The sequence below is a fragment of the Macrobrachium rosenbergii genome, chromosome 3 (genome assembly GCF_040412425.1).
Source record: "Macrobrachium rosenbergii isolate ZJJX-2024 chromosome 3, ASM4041242v1, whole genome shotgun sequence".
Lineage (NCBI taxonomy): Eukaryota > Metazoa > Arthropoda > Malacostraca > Decapoda > Palaemonidae > Macrobrachium > Macrobrachium rosenbergii.
Genome location: NC_089743.1, coordinates 53,754,692 through 53,774,691, shown reverse-complemented (window position 1 = coordinate 53,774,691; position 20,000 = coordinate 53,754,692). Strand labels below are relative to the sequence as shown.

The window sequence follows — 20,000 nt, the reverse complement described above, 5'->3', positions numbered from 1 at the left end:
GTGGAATATGTATATATAATTTCTGACTCACGTCGGGATCGAACCCAGGTCTCTAGGTGGAAAGCAAAGGGCGTTACCCACTGGGCCATACAAGTCTAAAGTTGGAACCTGAGAGCAACTGCACCAGGAATTACCTGGGCAAGTAACTGCTTGCATACCAGTGAGTATTTCCCCAACTTCCCTGACTCAGCAATGACCCAATAGACAACATTTCATTCGATCCCACGTGAGTCAGAAATTTATTTCTGTTCCACACGTGATTGTGTGTTGATGATTTCTATCTTATTCACCAGAAGGGATAATTCGAATGAAATGTTGTCTATTGGGTCATTGCTGAGTCAGGAAGTTGGGGAAAACCCTTTGGTATGCAACAGTTAGCTTGCCCAGGTAATTCCTTGGGCAGCTGCTCTCTGGGTTCCAACTTCCTTTAGACTTGTATGGCCCAGTGGGTAACGCCCTTGCTTTCCACCTGAGAGACCTGGGTTCGATCCCGACGTGAGTCAGAAATTTATTTCTGTTCCACACGTGATTGTGTGTTGATGATTTCTATCTTATTCACTCAGAAGGGATAATTCGAAATGAAATGTTGTCTATTGGGTCATTGCTGAGTCGGGAAGTTGGGGAAAACTCGCTGGTATGCAAGCAGTTAGCTTGCCCAGGTAATTCTTGGGGTGCAGTTGCTCTCAGGTTCCAACTTCTTTTGACTTGTATGGCCCAGTGGGTAACGCTTTTGCTTTCCACCTGAGAGACCTGGGTTGATCCCGACGTGAGTCAGAAATTTATTTCTGTTCCACACGTGATTGTGTGTTGATGATTTCTATCTTATTCACTCAGAAGGGATAATTCGAATGAAATGTTGTCTATTGGGTCATTGCTGAGTCGGGAAGTTGGAAAACTGGCTGGTATAAGCAGTTAGCTTGCCCAGGTAATTCTTTGGGTGCAGTTGCTGCTCAGGTTCCAACTTCTTTTAGACTTGTATGGCCCAGTGGGTAACGCCCTTGCTTTCCACCTGAGAGACCTGGGTTCGATCCCGACGTGAGTCAGAAATTTATTTCTGTTCCACACGTGATTGTGTGTTGATGATTTCTATCTTATTCACTCAGATGGGATAATTCGAATGAAATGTTGTCCATTGGGTCATTGCTGAGTCGGGGAAGTTGGGGAAAACTCGTCTGTATGCAAGCAGTTAGCTTGCCCAGGTAATTCATGGGTGCAGTTGCTCTCAGGTTCCAACTTCTTTTAGACTTGTATGGCCCAGTGGGTAATTTGCTTTCCACCTGAGAGACCTGGGTTCGATCCCGACGTGAGTCAGAAATTTATTTCTGTTCCACACGTGATTGTGTGTTGATGATTTCTATCTTATTCACTCAGAAGGGATAATTGAATGTAATGTTGTCTATTGGGTCATTGCTGAGTCGGGAAGTTGGGGAAAACTCGCTGGTATGCAAGCAGTTAGCTTGCCCAGGTAATTCCTTGGTGCAGTTGCTCTCAGGTTCCAACTTCTTTTTAGACTTGTTGGCCCAGTGGGTAACGCCCTTGCTTTCCACCTGAGAGACCTGGGTTCGATCGTGAGTCAGAAATTTATTTCTGTTCCATACGTGATTGTGTGTTGATGATTTCTATATATATATATATATATATATATATATATATATATATATATATATATATATATATATATATATATATATATATATATACCGTGCCATCTTTCTAGAGGGTACCTACAAACTTGTCCTTTTTTACATGCTCATGCAATCAAGGTTATTCTTTCTTTACAAAAATGAATTGGATGGGAATTCGGTCCGAAAAATACCAGCACTGTATTTAAAGGGGTATTTAAATACACTTTAAAATAAAATGAAAAACCATACAGAATGGAGGACGCATTAAGAATAGCCTCTAAAAAAACAAATAAACAGTCAGGGGAGAAAATGTATTTTAAATCCACATTCAGTTTTATGTGAAAGGTATTGAACTGTCAAAAAGCATCAACTTTTTAGAGGGAATGTATGGGATATATTCATCAAAGAAGATATTTCGCCCATTAATATTTTACGTTGTTCATTTTCCTTAAAACAAATTGCAAACATGTTTACAACAGTTTTATTTTTTATCCCAAATAAAACCTTCGGTTTCAGGCAAAAAGAAAATACCATTTATAAAAATCAGCTTTGTACATTAAATGAGTTTATGTTTTATAATAACATTTACTTGCCTAATAAGTAACCGCTTCTGTTCAGGATTCAGGAATATAGATACATTAAAACATAAATTTTATCATAGAAGGACCAATTGAAAGTTTAATATACCGTATGAAGTTAGGCCTATTTTATATTTTCATGAAGCACACCAAGTACCTGGTTATTACACAACTAGTCACAGAATTCAAAAATTTACTCACTTCAGCCAGATACCGGAACTCTCATAACAACAAAATTACGGCTGAGTACTCTAAGGGTAATAGTGACCCCTTAAAAAGCTCATTCATCACTTGAAAAATCAAACTAAGATTAGCAAAACAAGCGTGAGGTATCCACAATTAAACAAGAAATATAATAGAATAAAATAGCATCTCTGTATCAAACAACTTCAACTGTTTCCCTGGTCTTAATTCACTTCAGCAAAACTAAAGGAACAAAACATGTTTATCACTTTGCCTTATGCACACAATCCTATTCACTGGGATCAACAAATGAAACACTTTTTTTTATATAAAAATTTATGATTAGAATTCGTAATCTGAAAAATTTACTATTACTTGAAAACAACACAAAAACTTAATTAATTCTTGAGTTAAATTATTAAACAAAGCTAATTCACAAAACTTTAGTTTATCAAGAAGTTAATTTAATCAAGCAAAATTTAAACTATCAAGAATTACTCAAGATTTGAAAAGAAAATCGTAAAAAATGAAAATTAAATCAAGTATGCAATGTTGAATTATTAAGCAATATTTAAATTGCTAAGTAAATCACTAAAATATAAAATGTGAAAAATCAAGAGAATGCAAACACAATGACACACAATAATACACAAAAGATTTATCGATAATAATTTCACTTAGGCAAAAATTCTCTTAATATACATTATTATACCATGGTAATAAGAAGTAAAATTCACTTTACCTTACACAACCTTGTGAAAACCTTTGTAAAATCACACAGCTGTTTTCAATTCACAAAATACACTTTTTATAATGCACCGTTACATATACGCTTTTCCTACTCTCAGATCTCAAAAGCTAAGATTAACACCAGTGACCACACAAATATTCTACGTTAACTTCCATCTTTTGAAGAGAGAGAGAGAGAGGGAAACAACTTTAACGACCTCTGAAATCAGAATGAACAAAATTTTGGGTTCCAGTGGGAAAATGAAACAACCAGGCAACGTCAGAGCAATACATGATCAGAGCAACGCAGTCTTACAAAACATGACGTAATCAATCAATATACGTGCATTTACTCTCAAAAAGGCACATACGATTCGAGAAGAAAATTGTATGGCCGATGCTCTTAATGAAATCTCAACACAATCCAAACAGACAGCATGCTTTTAAAGCAAAGATGAAGAACCAAAGTTGGTTTTCAGAACAGTACATGAAACATTGTGAAGTCATTTGTCCTCTACTGTATGGGACAAAGAGTCCCACAACTTGATTGCTCTTCCCACACTAGTTACCTCGTTATCCTCTCAGCAACGACTGAACCAAAACACGACATCACAAGTACAGAACACCTGTTGCTAAGGGGACAAAATGGGGATCACATACTACATTATTATTAAAACGCATTACTAACTCTAAATCACGCATTAATTCTTTTGAGATCTGATACTACACTATATATGATACTTCAACAATTATTATCATCACACATAGTACCTGACAAATAGAAGTGTAAATATACCAAAACTATAGGATGATAGGCATATAACAAGGCAACATCATGAAATATATATATATATATATATATATATATATATATATATATATATATATATATATATATATATATATATATATATATATATATATATATATATATATATATATATATATATATATATATATATACATATATATATGTATATATAAATACAAACATGCATACATATATGCATACATATAGCAAACCAGGAATCACTATTACTCGAGACAAAACTTTATTTCCTTTACATTATGCAAGAGCAAAGCGACTGACAAAAGTCGTACAGTACAGATCTCTGAGTAGTGAAATGATACATTAGGTCCTCTTGTGAAAAGGAAGGATAAAACGGAAATCTGTCTCATAGGATAACTGAGCTTGTGGATTATTAAAATATGTAGGACATGGAGAATCAGCAGATGATATGAAATCCATCCCAGACAACTCGGCCTCTCTCTTATCTCTTCTCTCATTCTCTCTCTCTCTCTCGTTGTCATTTAGTATTTATTTCTATTTTCAATTTATTTTCATTGCTTTTGGTGGATCATATAACATTTCATGACAAGAGCACTTCACGCACAACTGTCAGGAAGGTTAAAACTGAAAATTATCTGTCTCAAAATTATTCCTATGAGGATAATTTGAGCTTGTAATTATTCATCAGTAAAGGAAGGTAGGGTATTAGTGGCATCCAGAAACATGTTCCATTATGTAACATAACATGAAAAGAAGAGATGGGTTTTCTCCTTTTTTTATAGATGCCATTAACAGAAGAAATGTTTTGTTTTATTGACATAAATCATAATAATAATAATAATAATAATAACGGTTTACCGACATAAAACCTTATTATTATTATTATTATTATTATTATTATTATTATTATTATTATTATTATTATTATTATTATTATTACTTCACTGGCATATTAGTTATTGTTTCATTAGGCGTTTTCGACTGTAAACACTTGTTTTTGCTGAAGACTTCTCTTTATGTTCTAACTGACTGAAGTGACACAACGAAAGGCCGATAATGGGATAATCCATATAATTTATTAAATATTTTAGCTTTTGTATCTTGTATATCCTACAGAACATCGCTGACTGGTTGAAGATGCAAGGAAACATTTTTTTTATACACCATCAAAACTTCACCACACATAAACAACTATTGAATAAAGAATGTTATGTAATTAGAATGTTCGTGTTCCGTTCAATGTGGTAGCAGCAGCAGCTATTTAAATGTAAATATTAAAATCATTTAACGACTTTAGAGCTAGCAAAAACTAATGATGAGATTCTCAATGGACTCTACGGCATTTCAGGTACTAGACACGTCGACCATGCATCAAATCCTCGTCTAAAAGAAGCTGAGAAGCTTCTTCAAAATATAAAGTCATTTTTCCTATACCTAAAATCAGTGGCTCTCAGTCTTATTTTAGTGATGGCACCCTAACTAATGTAATCATTACCGTGGCACCCCTTCTTCACCATCCCACCATATCACAAGAATTAACTTCTTATTTAACGAATAAAATTATTATCCATACTCAAACCAAAATCAGCACACCGTACTTGCAGAAATATACTGTACAAACAAAGAGCATATCAGGAGAATTATATAAACACATAATTAGAGTAGACATACTGATAGATAATAATTATGAAGACTTCTGCAAACTTTTGTTTTCTTTACAAATGTTCATTGAGATGATCTAGCCAAGACAAAATTCATGACAATATTGCGGCAGCCCTAGGCATCGTCCAGGCACCCAGTTTGAGAATCACTGAATTAATGTATATGGCTTATGCTGAAATAAAACTATTATTATTATTATTATTATTATTATTATTATTATTATTATTATTATTATTATTATTATTATTATTATTATATGTGTTTTAAATGTTCCAGTGATTGTATCATTTCCTCAAGGCTTGCTGGCTTCCAGTAAAAATCCTGTTTTATAAATCATTGTTCGAATTAAAAACTTTTATCCCCATCCTCGTGGCTATTTTCCTTATTTCTTCGCTCCGCTACTTATGTGAACAAGATGATGAATTAGAATCATTGGTAGTATGCGCACTAGTAGTTTTACCTTTATAATTGTCATCACTATCATTAACAATATTCCTTTAAAATATACTCATATGGAAAAAGCACAAAAGGCCTCTGATTGCAAACTGTGCTTCCACAACACAGAATGCCCGCCAGTGGGTAAAGATACAAAATAAGATCAATTAAAAATTAATAACTAAATTTAAATGTGCAAAGAAATAAGTACTTTGGTTCAAAAACATAAATGAAATACAGGGAAAACTGAGGCAATATTGCTCGCAGAATTAAATAGTATTATAACCAATGAATTTCTAATCTCTGATTACTGTAGCAGATCATTCAGTAAGGTATGAGACACAAAGGAATAATACGATACTTTTCCTTCTGAAAAAATTGCTGCATCAGATGAATCTTTCGAAAGAAGTTACTTTTATTACTTTATAAGGAAACGTTTTAATTAGTATTCAGAAGTCATATTACGCAAGCGAATAATAACCCGCAGTTGCGAAAGCACCTGTAAAATATTTCGGTTGCGGATACTCCTGTTATGCAATCGTTTTCTGGATGATTCATTTTGGACTCAGGGTGAATTTTGTTACTGATTCTCCTGAAACACATTGCCATAAATTCTATATTGAACAAGTTATGGGCCTTATTTCTGCAGTGTCTATATCTGATCAAGTAATACTAAATAAATTCTGTTAATGTCTGTTCATTGTTTTTAAAAGATATTAGGTTGACTGAAAAACGAAAATATGGAACGTGAGGAATATAAATACAAAATCCACTAAGGAAAGAGAAACAATGGAGTGCTGCAAGGCCTTTCGACTTATCGTCCTTTACTAAGCAGACTCAGGTAAAGGAAGATAAATCGAAAGGCCATGCAACACTCCATTGTTTCTCTTTCGTTCGTGGATTTTGTCTTTATTTATATTAGGTTAAACAAAAACAAATAGGACACTTATGTTTTTGTCATAGGTGCGAAAGAGTTCCCGCTTTCAAACGCGGAGAGAACGAAAAGATTAAAAGGTATCGTTTTCAAGTCTGCGAGAACGAAAACAATCAAGGTGTATCGAAGCAGATGTACATTAAACATACGAATACTGTTGGCGAAGGTCAAATTCCTTTCCTCTTATATTCTACAAATTTTACAAGATTATTTTTTCTCGTTACTGTCGTAAAAACTAAGTGATTGTTTCTTTTCTCCAACAGAACCCTCGAGTGCGATCGACTGAGGGTTCACAGAAATCTAGTATTGTCTCTCATCATCCGATTTGTGGTGATGTTGATCATCACGGAACCTTTCGTCTTCAATCGCAAAAGCACGACATACAGAGATCTGGTAAGTGGCCTTCCTTCTGGAAATAGGTTTCCCAGGTTTAATTTTATTTTAGCTTTTTAAGTAATGAAGTTTGTATATCTTTAGAGCCTGGATAAGGCTTACTAGTTAGGATGAACTGGGCTTAGATGGAACTATGGAGTTCTTCATGGCATATATATATATATATATTCATTATATATATATATATATATATATATATATATATATATATATATATATATATATATATATATATATATATATATATATATATATATATATATATATATATATATATATATATATATATATATATATATATATATATATATATATATATATATATATATATATATATATATATATATATATATATATATATATATATATATATATATATATATATATATATATATATATATATATATATATATATATATATATATATATATATATATATATATATATATATATATAATATATATAGGCAGACAGATAAATAGATAGAGAGAATTTAAGGGTTCTTTTGCCTCGTTTGTTTCATACCTGTAGAAGCGTCAAATGACTAAATTTACTAGAATAAGAATTTTGTTCAAATTAAGATTTTTTTCTATTATTTATATATTAACTAACCTGTTGAATTTTACTTCTACTGATTCAGCATTATTTTATTTACAATATTTTTATGCCGTTACACTAATAATTGTAAATGCTATTGAAATTATGGTCGCCTATAATTTAGTTGTTTTACAGAGGTCCAGGAGGACTTTGAATGTAATATTCCGTCCATTCTATCACAGTACAGACTAAAATTATTATTTACCACGATATATATATATATATATATATATATATATATATATATATATATATATATATATATATATATATATATATATATATATATATATACATATATAATATATGTATATATATACCAGTATATATATATATATATATATATATATATATATATATATATATATATATATATATATATATATACTCTATACATACACTGAACGACATTAAAGAAAATTGGAAATATAGGTCGGTGAATGAGTTGAATGGAGCGTGAAATTAGGAAGAGCTGGGAGGAAAGTATGGGTGAGCAAGTCCTAGAAAGTCCTCTGTCAACGGAGTGGAAGACGTGCTGGGACGGAAAGGCCTAAAATTCGGGAAACCTGGGGGTGTGGGGGTGAGAAAGGGGGGTTGCTGAAGGTGGACGGAAGAAGAAAGTGGTGAATATTGCGCAGTCTGTCCACGACTGAGGTAATTAGGTGACTGAAGCGATAAATGTGAAATCGACTGCACTGGAGAACCCTCCATTATTCATCCATCAAAGGGTTTATGGGTCAGTGGTTCTTGTCTCATTCTCATCTAGCATCTTTATTTATCGCAAATTTTATATTAAGGGGAAATTTTAGTCTTACATATAAATGTAACCGTTGATTCTTCAGGCTAATTTTATTTTTCAGTCGTCTCTCTAACTTTGGATGCAAACAGGGGACTCGCTCTATCCTTGATTTTGAATTAGGATCCGATGGTTCGTGGGATCTTCGGAATGAGTTTTGAGCTGAATACTGATAATTCGTTATTAAATAAACTCAGACATTTTATTCTAAGTTTATTTTCAAGTAAAAAGGGTCTTTTTAAGCATCATTTTGTCCTAATTGTCTTGTATTTGTTTAGTGGGTTCTGTGAAACCAAACTTTCCCCTCTTAGGCAAAACAGCTTATGGTCGAAAACAGAATATGTCCCAACGCAGCACACTAAGCTACTTATTTCCTGGAGACTTGAGATTATTGAAATGATGATTTAGACTCGAGGGATAGTCTTTCTCGGCCTTATTTTCCTTTTGCAATATTTTCTAAGTTTGTTGATAAACTGTATATATATATATATATATATATATATATATATATATATATATATATATATATATACATATATACAGTATATATATATATATATATATATATATATATATATATATATATATATATATATATATATATATATATATATATATATATATATATATATATATATATATATATATATATATATATATATATATATATATATATATATATATATATATATATATATATATATACATACAGTATGTATATATATATATTATATATATATACTAGTATATATATATGTGTGTGTGTGTGTGTATTTGTATATTATAGGTCGCCGGAGTAGAATGATTGCCATCCTATCATCAATCCCCGCTATTCCACCCGACCTTTAGTGCTGATTCAATAGATTTTCGGACGCACGCACCCATAACCTCTTATCGAGAATCGTATTAGAGTTTCCGTCCGAAAACTGTCCCTATATATAAAAGTGTGTATATATATATATATATATATATATATATATATATATATATATATATATATATATATATATATATATATATATATATATATATATATATATATATACGTGCATACATATAAAGTGATATATATATATATATATATATATATATATATATATATATATATATATATATATAAATATATATATATACACATATCATATGTGGATATAGAAATCATCAACACACAATTTCGTGTGGAACTCACTTTCGGGATCGAACCCAGGTCTCTCAGGTGGAAAGCAAGGGCGTTGTATGGCCCAGTGGATAACGCCATTTTTTTGCTTTCCACCTGAGAGACCTGGTTCGATCCTGAAGTGAGTCAGAATTTTTATATATATATATATATATATATATATATATATATATATATATATATATATATATATATATATATATATATATATATATATATATATATACGCAAAATAGGAACCAGCAATATTTTTTTTCTCCTGGTACCATATTCATCGATCACCAACCGCTTGCTGTGCCAGCAGATATAAATTTAGTTTCCGATTTTTCTTCTTCCTCTTCTTCTTCTTTTTCTTCTTCTTGTGTCTCTGAATGTCTTCCATCCAAGTGATCAGGTCCCATAAATCCCCCGGGAACCAGGGTCACCGGCCTTGTTTAGGGGTGATTGAATGAATCTAGAAACGAGATGAGGAAGATAAATTGTCTTTCGAATTACGTCACGATTTTTTTTTTTTTACCCTTCGCGCCCAATAGAAGTTCGAAAATTTATGTATGTTCTTATTTGTCGAAATTTTGACGCATTCGGATACGTACGGAGTTTAATGGGTGTCGTTGTAGATAAGGTGCCCCTGGAATTGAATTAAAGCTTTTTTTTTTATATTTCCAAAATTCCAAGTTGGAATAATATACACAAGGATTTCCTGTTTTCAACACATTAGGTTATTTGTTTTGGAAGATCTGGAGCTGAGGAATTGCCAAAAATATTATATTGCTTTGACAACACTGCATAAATATCACATATATTGACTCTGATTTAATTTCATTACTATCAGATTTTCATGTGAATGTATTACAAATCGATTAGCAGGTCTTCCAAAACTTAGGAAGGAAACATATCGTATGCTGAATGTTTTAAATCAGTAAACAAATTTCCGAAACGGTGTTCATCCTAAGAGTAGTTTTATGGAACAGATTTTAAGGAAACATTCGTTTTCTTATTTAAATTATTATTAAGATGTTTTCAATAACTTACTGGAATGTTACTCAGAGTATTTAGTTTCAACTGTGAAACGGTATCATGAATTATGAATTACTGTATTTTTATATACGTTTATATTTTCATATACCTTAATGTTTTACAAAGACATTTGTTGAAATAACTGAAATACAATGCTACTAAAATTATTTTAAATAACACTCCCTGCTTGTTTGTTTTATTTTAGTGCTATTTGTAATCAGTCTAATATTTACTTGTATATGAGCAATGTAGGTCAGGAAATTGAAGTTTTTTTTCATTTCTTGTTTTTTTTATTGATGTTTATGTATAATGTATAAAAACAAAAAATAAAAAATACGTACTTCATGTAACTTTCGGTATCTAGATTTCCACCAAGGTAAATGTTCCATATATTCACAAAATACGAAAATGCATAAAAATGAGAATCAATTTCAAATCCGCAATTTTATTAGAATTTGCAGTTCTTTAGATTTGGACTCAAGATATAAGAATTAGATATTTCATCTGAAGAGTACAAATGTGAAATTTTATTCTAAAGTTTTTATATATATATATATATATATATATATATATATATATATATATATATATATATATATATATATATATATATATATATATATATATATATATATATATATATATATATATATATATATATATATATATATATATATATATATATATGTTTATATATATAGGGTGTTTCTTGAAATTATAGAAAACCCTCTACAGCATAAACTAAAATTGATATGGGCAAAAACAAAAGTATTTCAGAACAGGTATTTATTTAAGTTTCTCTCTGAGTATTTAATATTTTGTGTGGCCTCCATCTGCCTGTACCACAGCCTGCATTCTTGAGGGGTATGATTTCAGCAAATCGCAAAAAAGCTGAGACTCAAACTCCATTTCCCTGAGCACTTTGGTCCCCTCTCTCTTTCAGGCAGGGGTACCTTCAACACGATCCTTTAAGATACTACCAATGTTTTCACACACATTAAGGTCAGGGGAGCTACCTGGAAATTCACTTGACGAGAAGAAATTGATACCACTGTTTCGAAGTAGCTCCTGTGTCTGAAGAGCCTTGAAACATGGTGCCTTATCATGCAAAAATGTGACTTCTTCAACTGATTACACATTTTCAGGATCTTTGAGGAAAGGAAATACTCCACCAGTAAGCACAGTTTCTCTAAAGTATTCGCCATTCCATGACTGTCCTTTTTCTTTGTTGATCCACATTAACTGTTTCGCTGTGAAACAGAGAAAAATTCCCAAACATTCAAGAAATTTCACAACTTGGTGATAGCACACGTCATCACTGATATCATCCAATTTTGCAGCCCAAATGATGTCATTTTTATGATTTGGCTTCCTGACTGTGTAAATGAAGAATTCATCTGATGCGGCAACATGGAGAAAGTCAGATTCATCCTAATCTTTAAGATATGAACCACAAAACCATGCACAGTCTTCTCTCTGTTGCTGAGTGATGTTGGGCTTGCTGATAACATGAAATGGTTTGATACCAGATTTTTTCAACTCACGATATACAGCACTATAACTTCTCTTCTTTCCCCTTTTTGTTTCTAGTTCAAGTGCCAATTTACGTAAAGACTATTTTGGTCTACCCACTGCCTCAGCTATGTTGTCTTTTGACTTCTGAGAAAGGACTTCAGGCCTTCCAAGATTCTCACTCTTTTCGCGATGACGGTCATATGGATTTTTGTTCCAGTTTCTTTTAACAAAGGATTCATCTCTTTTAATGTATTTAGCTATCCAGGAACGTGAAATGAAGGATGCGCCAGCAACCCTGGCCTCTCTGAAGGTTATAGCTCAGATTCGTTCAATCCATCTGATTTCCTCCGTGTCGTTAGCCATGGCTGAAAATACAAGAAATGTTAAATGAAAAATAGCTTAACAGAAACTTAAAATAATGTACTTGGAGATAGACTATAGCAGAAAACTTCATAACTTTCCAATTGTTCTGTGGAGGGGGGTCCTGTAATTTGAAACACCTGGTATATATATATATATATATATATATATATATATATATATATATATATATATATATATATATATATATATATATATATATATAATGTATGTATGCACATTGTCACAATGTGTACCAAGTACCTGGTTATTACACAACTAATTTTAAATTAAAAAATTTACCTCACTTCAGCCAGATACCTGAACTCTCATAAGAATAGGAATTATGACTGAGTACTCTAAAGGTTACCGTGATCCCTTAAAAAACTTATTAATCACTTGAAAAATCAAACTCACTTTATCAGAATATGTGTGAGGAATCAACAATTAAAGAAGAAATATTTTAGAGTAAAAGGGCATCACTCCATCAAACAACTTCAACTGTTTCCCTGGTCTTAATTCACTTTAGCAAAACTAAAGGAACAAAACATGTTTATCACTTTGCCTTATGCACACACAATTAATCCCATTCACTGGTGGTCAGTAAATGAAACACTGTTTTTCTAAAAATATTAAATACAAAAATTTATTTTTAAATTCAAAATTTATAATTAGAATTCACTATTACTTGAAAATAACACAAAACTTAATTAATTCTTGAATTAAATTATGAAACAAAACTAATTCACAAAAACTTTATCAGGAATTTAAATTAATCAAGTAAAATTTAAGCTATCAAGAATTACTCAAGATTTGAAAAGAAAATCTTAATAAATGAAAAATTAAATCAAATATGCAGTGTTAAATTACCAAGAAATATTGAAAATGCTATGTAAATAAATGTTACATCACAAACATAAAAAATTTGAAAATATGAAGAGATTGCAAACAAAAAACACCCAAAAATACACATAAGTTTTATCAATAATAATTTTACTGAGGCAAAATTTCCCTAACTTATTATACCATGGTATTAATAAGTAAAATTCACGTTACCTTACACAAACTTGTGAAAACTTTTGTCAAATCACTTGCTGCAGCTGCTTTTCCACAAAACGTACTTTTAATAAGGCGCCGTTACAATTTTCCTACCCTCAGATCTCAAAAAAGCTAAGACTAACACCAGTGACCACAATATTCTACATTAATTAATAACTTCTCTCTTTTGAAGAGAGAGAGAGAGAGAGAGAGAGAGAGAGAGAGAGAGAGAGAGAGAGAGAGAGAGAGAGAAAGTGAGAGAGAGAGAGAGAGAAAAAGACAGGTCGGTCTCAAGAATAAGAATGAAACAGATTTCAGAATTCCAGTAGCACATGAAACAATTACATGACGTCATTAAGGCATTTTGGTTATAAGATACCAAAAAAGAAATTTCTAGAAGGAAGGTGACGTCACTCCCAGCAAACGTTTAGAACGCAATCGGGACATGTTACTCTTTCTCTTAGAGCGGCATACGTGATCAGAGTCATGGATGTAACTTTGTGAAATCACTCATATTCTTTTCATATGGGACAAGGCTTTTACAGAAATCTCTACACGACCGAAACATACAGCAATCGGCTAATTATGATTGACGTGTTTTATAAACAAGACGAAAAACTGAGTTGATTTCCTGAACGAATTGGCAATTGTTATTCCAAACTGTCCTCACGTTAACCCAAAACAAAGCGCTCTCTCTTGTCTCAACTGATGACAACTGAAAATAAACAAGTTCTCACTAGGACACACGTGTTCCTTATACTACGCTTTTATCAAGAAAGGTATCATTCATTCTAAATTACGTTATTAAGTTATTTAAATCATTAGTTCTTTTGAGATCTGATGACAAACTAAATATGACACTTCAATAATCACTATTATTACACATAACATATGATAAACAGAAGAGCAAATATATCAAAAATATCGCATGATATACATATTACAAGGCAACATCATGAATATATATATATATATATATATATATATATATATATATATATATATATATATATATATATATATATATATATATATATATATATATATATATATATATATATATATATATATATATATATATATATATATATATATATATATATATATATATATATATATATATATATATATATATATATTTTGTAGAGAGAGAGAGAGACATTTCAATGTAGAGTTCTTGAATGAATAATGGACAGACCTTGTAGCGTAATTAAAGGGGAAGCAAGAACTATGAATATATACCAATGATGCGTCTGTTCTCTAACCTGGATAAAATGTTCATCTATCTCTCAGTAGGAAGTTAAAATCTTCCATTAAAAATTCAGGTTTTCCGCCACCAAAAGACTTCGGATATTTCATATCTTTTATATCGATGCAAAATACCAAAATTAAACAGTTTTTTTAGAATATATATAATTTTTCAACTAGTTTCATTTGTTAAGCCTTGGCTTTCTATGGACACGGCATTGTGGGTCAAGACATGTTTTAAGAAATGAACATAATTTTGCAAAACTGAACAAACAGTTTGCCCATACATAGTTTTATGTTCCGTTTCAGAAAGCACGTGAAAAAGATCTGTAAACGGAAAAACTATATTGTTTAAATTTGTAAAAAAAGAAGCCTATCTTAATAGTGAATTAGAAAATAGCTCAATAGATTTGTCCTTCATCATTTTTTTCCACGGGTAACACGGATATTTTTTCTTTCAGCTTTTCCTGAAAGGACATACACATCCTTGTCCTAATTACATCCCAGGTCTCTCTCTCTCTCTCTCTCTCTCTCTCTCTCTCTCTCTCTCTCTCTCTCTCTCTTTATTTATCTCTCTTCTTATCTATCTATCTATCTATCTATCTATCTATCTATCTATCTGTTTTATCTATCTCTCTCCCTCTTTATCGTGAAGTCATTTGTTTTCGAAAAAGGCTCGAATTTTAATCACAGGGTTCAAAGAGCCGTGTTAGCTTACGAGTTGTGCAACAAGCTGAATACCCCGGACAGTCTTGGCACCCCTAATTAGTTTAACCAAAAGGAAGGATTTATTTTCTTGATTTTGGCAAATTTTTGCACGGGGTAAGAAACAGTCTATACATGAGTCAATTTGCTGCCTTTGAAAACTTTACAATACAAAGCAGTTTCATCTTGAGAGTTTTTGTAAGTATTTTTTAATCTACATATTTATACACGGTCTACTTGGTCTACTTGAAATATATACAGTCTCATAGACTGCATATATTCTCATAGATAGAAAATATTTCATCTTAAGGGGTTTTACAAATATTTTTCAGTCTCGTAGACTGCATATATTCTCATATATCTACAATATTTCATCTTAAGGGGTTTTACAAATACTCTTCAGTCCCTATAGACTCCATATACAGTATTTTCATACATTGACAGTATTTCATGATAAAGTCTAAGAATAATTAACTGCCTCCCGATTTATATATATATATATATATATATATATATATATATATATATATATATATATATATATATATATATATATATATATATATATATATATATATATATATATATATATATATATATATATATATATATATATATATATATATATATATATATATATATATATATATATATATATATATATATATATATATATATATATATATATATATATATATATATATATATATATATATATATATATATATATATATATATATATATATATATATATATATATATATATATATATATATATATATATATATATATATATATATATATGTGTGTGTGTGTGTGTGTGTGTGTGTGTGTGTGTGTATATATATATATATATATTCTTTATCCACGCTATCTCGTTCAATAGGTCTATTATGAAAGATCATTATCATTATGCGCATTACAATCGTTAGCTGTCATGTACCTAACTTATTTCCAAGAGCATCTAAATCAGGTATTTGTATTCAGTAACGAAGTTTTTTCTACTGTTCCGTAATAAAATTTAGGTACACACAGATCATCCTAGGCTTTTTTCTCCTTGAGGATAATGAATCTGACAACAGGAAGGTAAGAATGGGACACAAGACAAACTATAATCATAGTTGTTGCTGAATTTTTTTTCCCTGCCGTTGTTCTTGTCTTGTTGTCTGGTCAAGTTGGTTTGATCATACTGCTACGAAGGCATATATACTTACACACACATACATACATACATACATACATATATATATATATATATATATATATATATATATATATATATATATATATATATATATATATATATATATATATATATATATTAACTTTATCACATACACAATTGTTCTGTGCATTAGTAGAATCAAATCAAACCTGATATCTAAGTGCTTGGTCTAAGGCACCATTCAAACTGGATGGTATCTAATGCACCATTTTTTATTCAGTGTTGTTCTTTAAATCAAGCCTGGTATCAAGCTTGCTTAATATTTGGACCAATTATTCCAACATTATCAAGTACGGATACTCATGATAATGTGGACTGACTGAGTTTTTAAAAGCTTGTAGTGATCCAAGAAAAAGCTTGTTAAACAGGTGTGAGGAGTAAAATCTAAGGGCATTTTTATTAAAAGTTAATGTATTTCTATTTATTTCATTTCCCTGGTTGAGCTCACTTCAATTACTTGAAAACAACAGTCTCATCCATTATCAAGTACGGATGATATAATATTTTAAATACAAAAATTGATTTCTAAATTCAAAGATTGGACTGACATTTGTCTCAAGAAAGCTTATTTGAAAAATTTTTAATCTAAAATCTCAGTCATTAGATATTAATTCATAAAAATTATCCAGTTTGAATGAAATCCTTGATTAGTAATATATATATATTAATTACGTATTAAACAAAATAAGGCAAATAAATCAATCATATAAAAATGGATACAAAATATAGAAATATATAAGATTAAATATATTAAGGCAATATATATGTATATATGAAATATATAACACGAAAAAATATTATATATAACCACTCTAAATATTTTTCTTATATAGAAACCCACAATTATATATGTTTACAACTTGGTACAAATGCTTCGTGTCTTTAATATGTAATAAAATATACTGTTCAGATAACTCAGACACATTTACTAATTAAACAGTGTGACCATCGTCTACCAAAATATCAATTACATTAAAACGGGACATTATATATATACGCAGCTCCTTTACGCTTTTTGGTCTAGTGTGGGCCCTTTTATATATGGGTGGAAAGAATAGGTCCCAGACGATGTTTTATTTTAAAACTCTTTAAAATGATAATTAGAGACAAAGTATTACAGTTAACATATATTTATATATAGTTTAGAATCTATAGTTATTATAATAGAATATATATCGCTTCTATAACATTCCTGAACGACATTAGGCAACTTTTGTAATGGAATCTTCCACCCACAATGTTTTTGATATAGTGCCTTGTTCGCTAATGGAGAAAGTGATATAGTTTTTGAATACTGTATGTATATATATATACCTATCTTTTTTATGGTATACGCATATCTGAACACAAAACCATAGTTATACAACAATATATATATATATATATATATATATATATATATATATATATATATATATACACACACACATATATATATATATAAATATATATATATGTGATTGTGTTAATCTATATCTCGTTATTCTTAATTTTTATTTTTATTTTTATGTCGGCTTCATCAACATGTCGATTTTTATCATGAACACATTTGTCCGTCGTAGAATATTCTACATTTATTTTTTCAATGACGTAAAACTGTTTACCTGGTATTGATATTTTAAAAGGCCTTGGTCTTTTTTGTTGATAAAACTCTGTGTATTAACAATTCTTATGCATAAAAACTTTTATATTTAATTTTTATCTATCATATTATTTTTATATTTTTATATACATTTCATCCTTATTCACGTTATTTAATTTTATTAACGTTTATCTTGTCTTTCACTAAATACATCTCTTTCTGTCACCGGAATTTCACCTACTATGACCAACGAATAATTTGCTTTTAATTTGTATCTATACCCGAATCAAGACAAGTTACAGGAAAAGGTGATAAATAAATAAATATGAGAGAATAGGTGATTAGACTGATGCATTTGAATTATGTTATACTTTATTGTTATATGATACATCTATAGATAAGAATTCTTGGGTGAAAATACGATACTATTGAACATATAACCTTCATGCAGCCAATTGAAAAAAATTCCCTGCATTCTACTGATTAGACGTTATGTTGTAAGATGCAAAGAATACTGTGAAGATTAAAAATAATAAATAGTGCTGAGAGTTAATGCGATTACTTTATGTCTTAACTAGGTTATGAAAGGTACGTCTCAGTAAAAGGTATGTTTAAAATCAAAAGATAAAATAAATAATTCTTCCTTTGTATAAAGGAGAATATAATTAAACAGTAGCATTGAAAACTGAAATAGCTAGTTTGCCAAGAGTTTTGTCTTGGCTACAACTACAATGAGGAATAGTTTGGCTATTACAGTAGTGGAATCTTTTGATCTCCAAATGTTTAAGCGAGGTGCAAATTCATTCCTGCTCTCTGCTGACGTCTCCTAAATTCAAGTGTATATATTTTTTTTATTTTCTGTTTTTTTATTTTTTGTTCCCTTGTATTTATTTTGTCTCTGTGTAGTCTGATTTCCCTTTGAAGCTCTTTCGGGTTTATAGACTGTTAACTCTGTTCATAAGGGTTCTCAGCTGAAGTTTAAAGAAAGATGGAAAGAAAGAAATATAGAAGGAAAAGGTGATATAGGTAAGAGGTAGCATCATTATATATGTCTTGATATGGATATAGATACAAATTAAAAGTATCCGTAACAATAAACAAATTAAAAGTAAGTTCTTCGTTGGTCATAGTAGGTGAAATTCTGGTGACAGAAAGAGATGTATTTAACTGGAGGGAAGGCTATCCATCACTAACACCACATATTGGTCCACTTAGAGGTTTTTGTTGTATACGATTTAAGATACACGAATCCACAGGAAATTGTAATCGTGCGTATTTACTATATAAGTAAATGTATACGTTAGCGAACATATTATATTCAAAGGCAAATGCCCCATTTTATATTTTATTCCAGTTTTGCGTACCCCTGACTCTCAAAACATTAAAGTAAGTTTTATTTGTTTCTCCTATC

At 30.3% G+C, this 20,000-nt stretch overlaps 1 protein-coding gene across 1 annotated transcript in view; it reads left to right on the top strand.

Moving 5' to 3' along the window:
- Positions 1-20,000, top strand: part of LOC136855681 (corticotropin-releasing factor receptor 1-like) — a 383,811-nt gene that overhangs the window by 265,546 nt on the left and 98,265 nt on the right. The window contains exon 6 of the mRNA XM_067132987.1: positions 7,200-7,329. Within this exon, the coding sequence (XP_066989088.1) occupies positions 7,200-7,329 (130 nt within the window). The remainder of the gene's footprint in view (positions 1-7,199; positions 7,330-20,000) is intronic.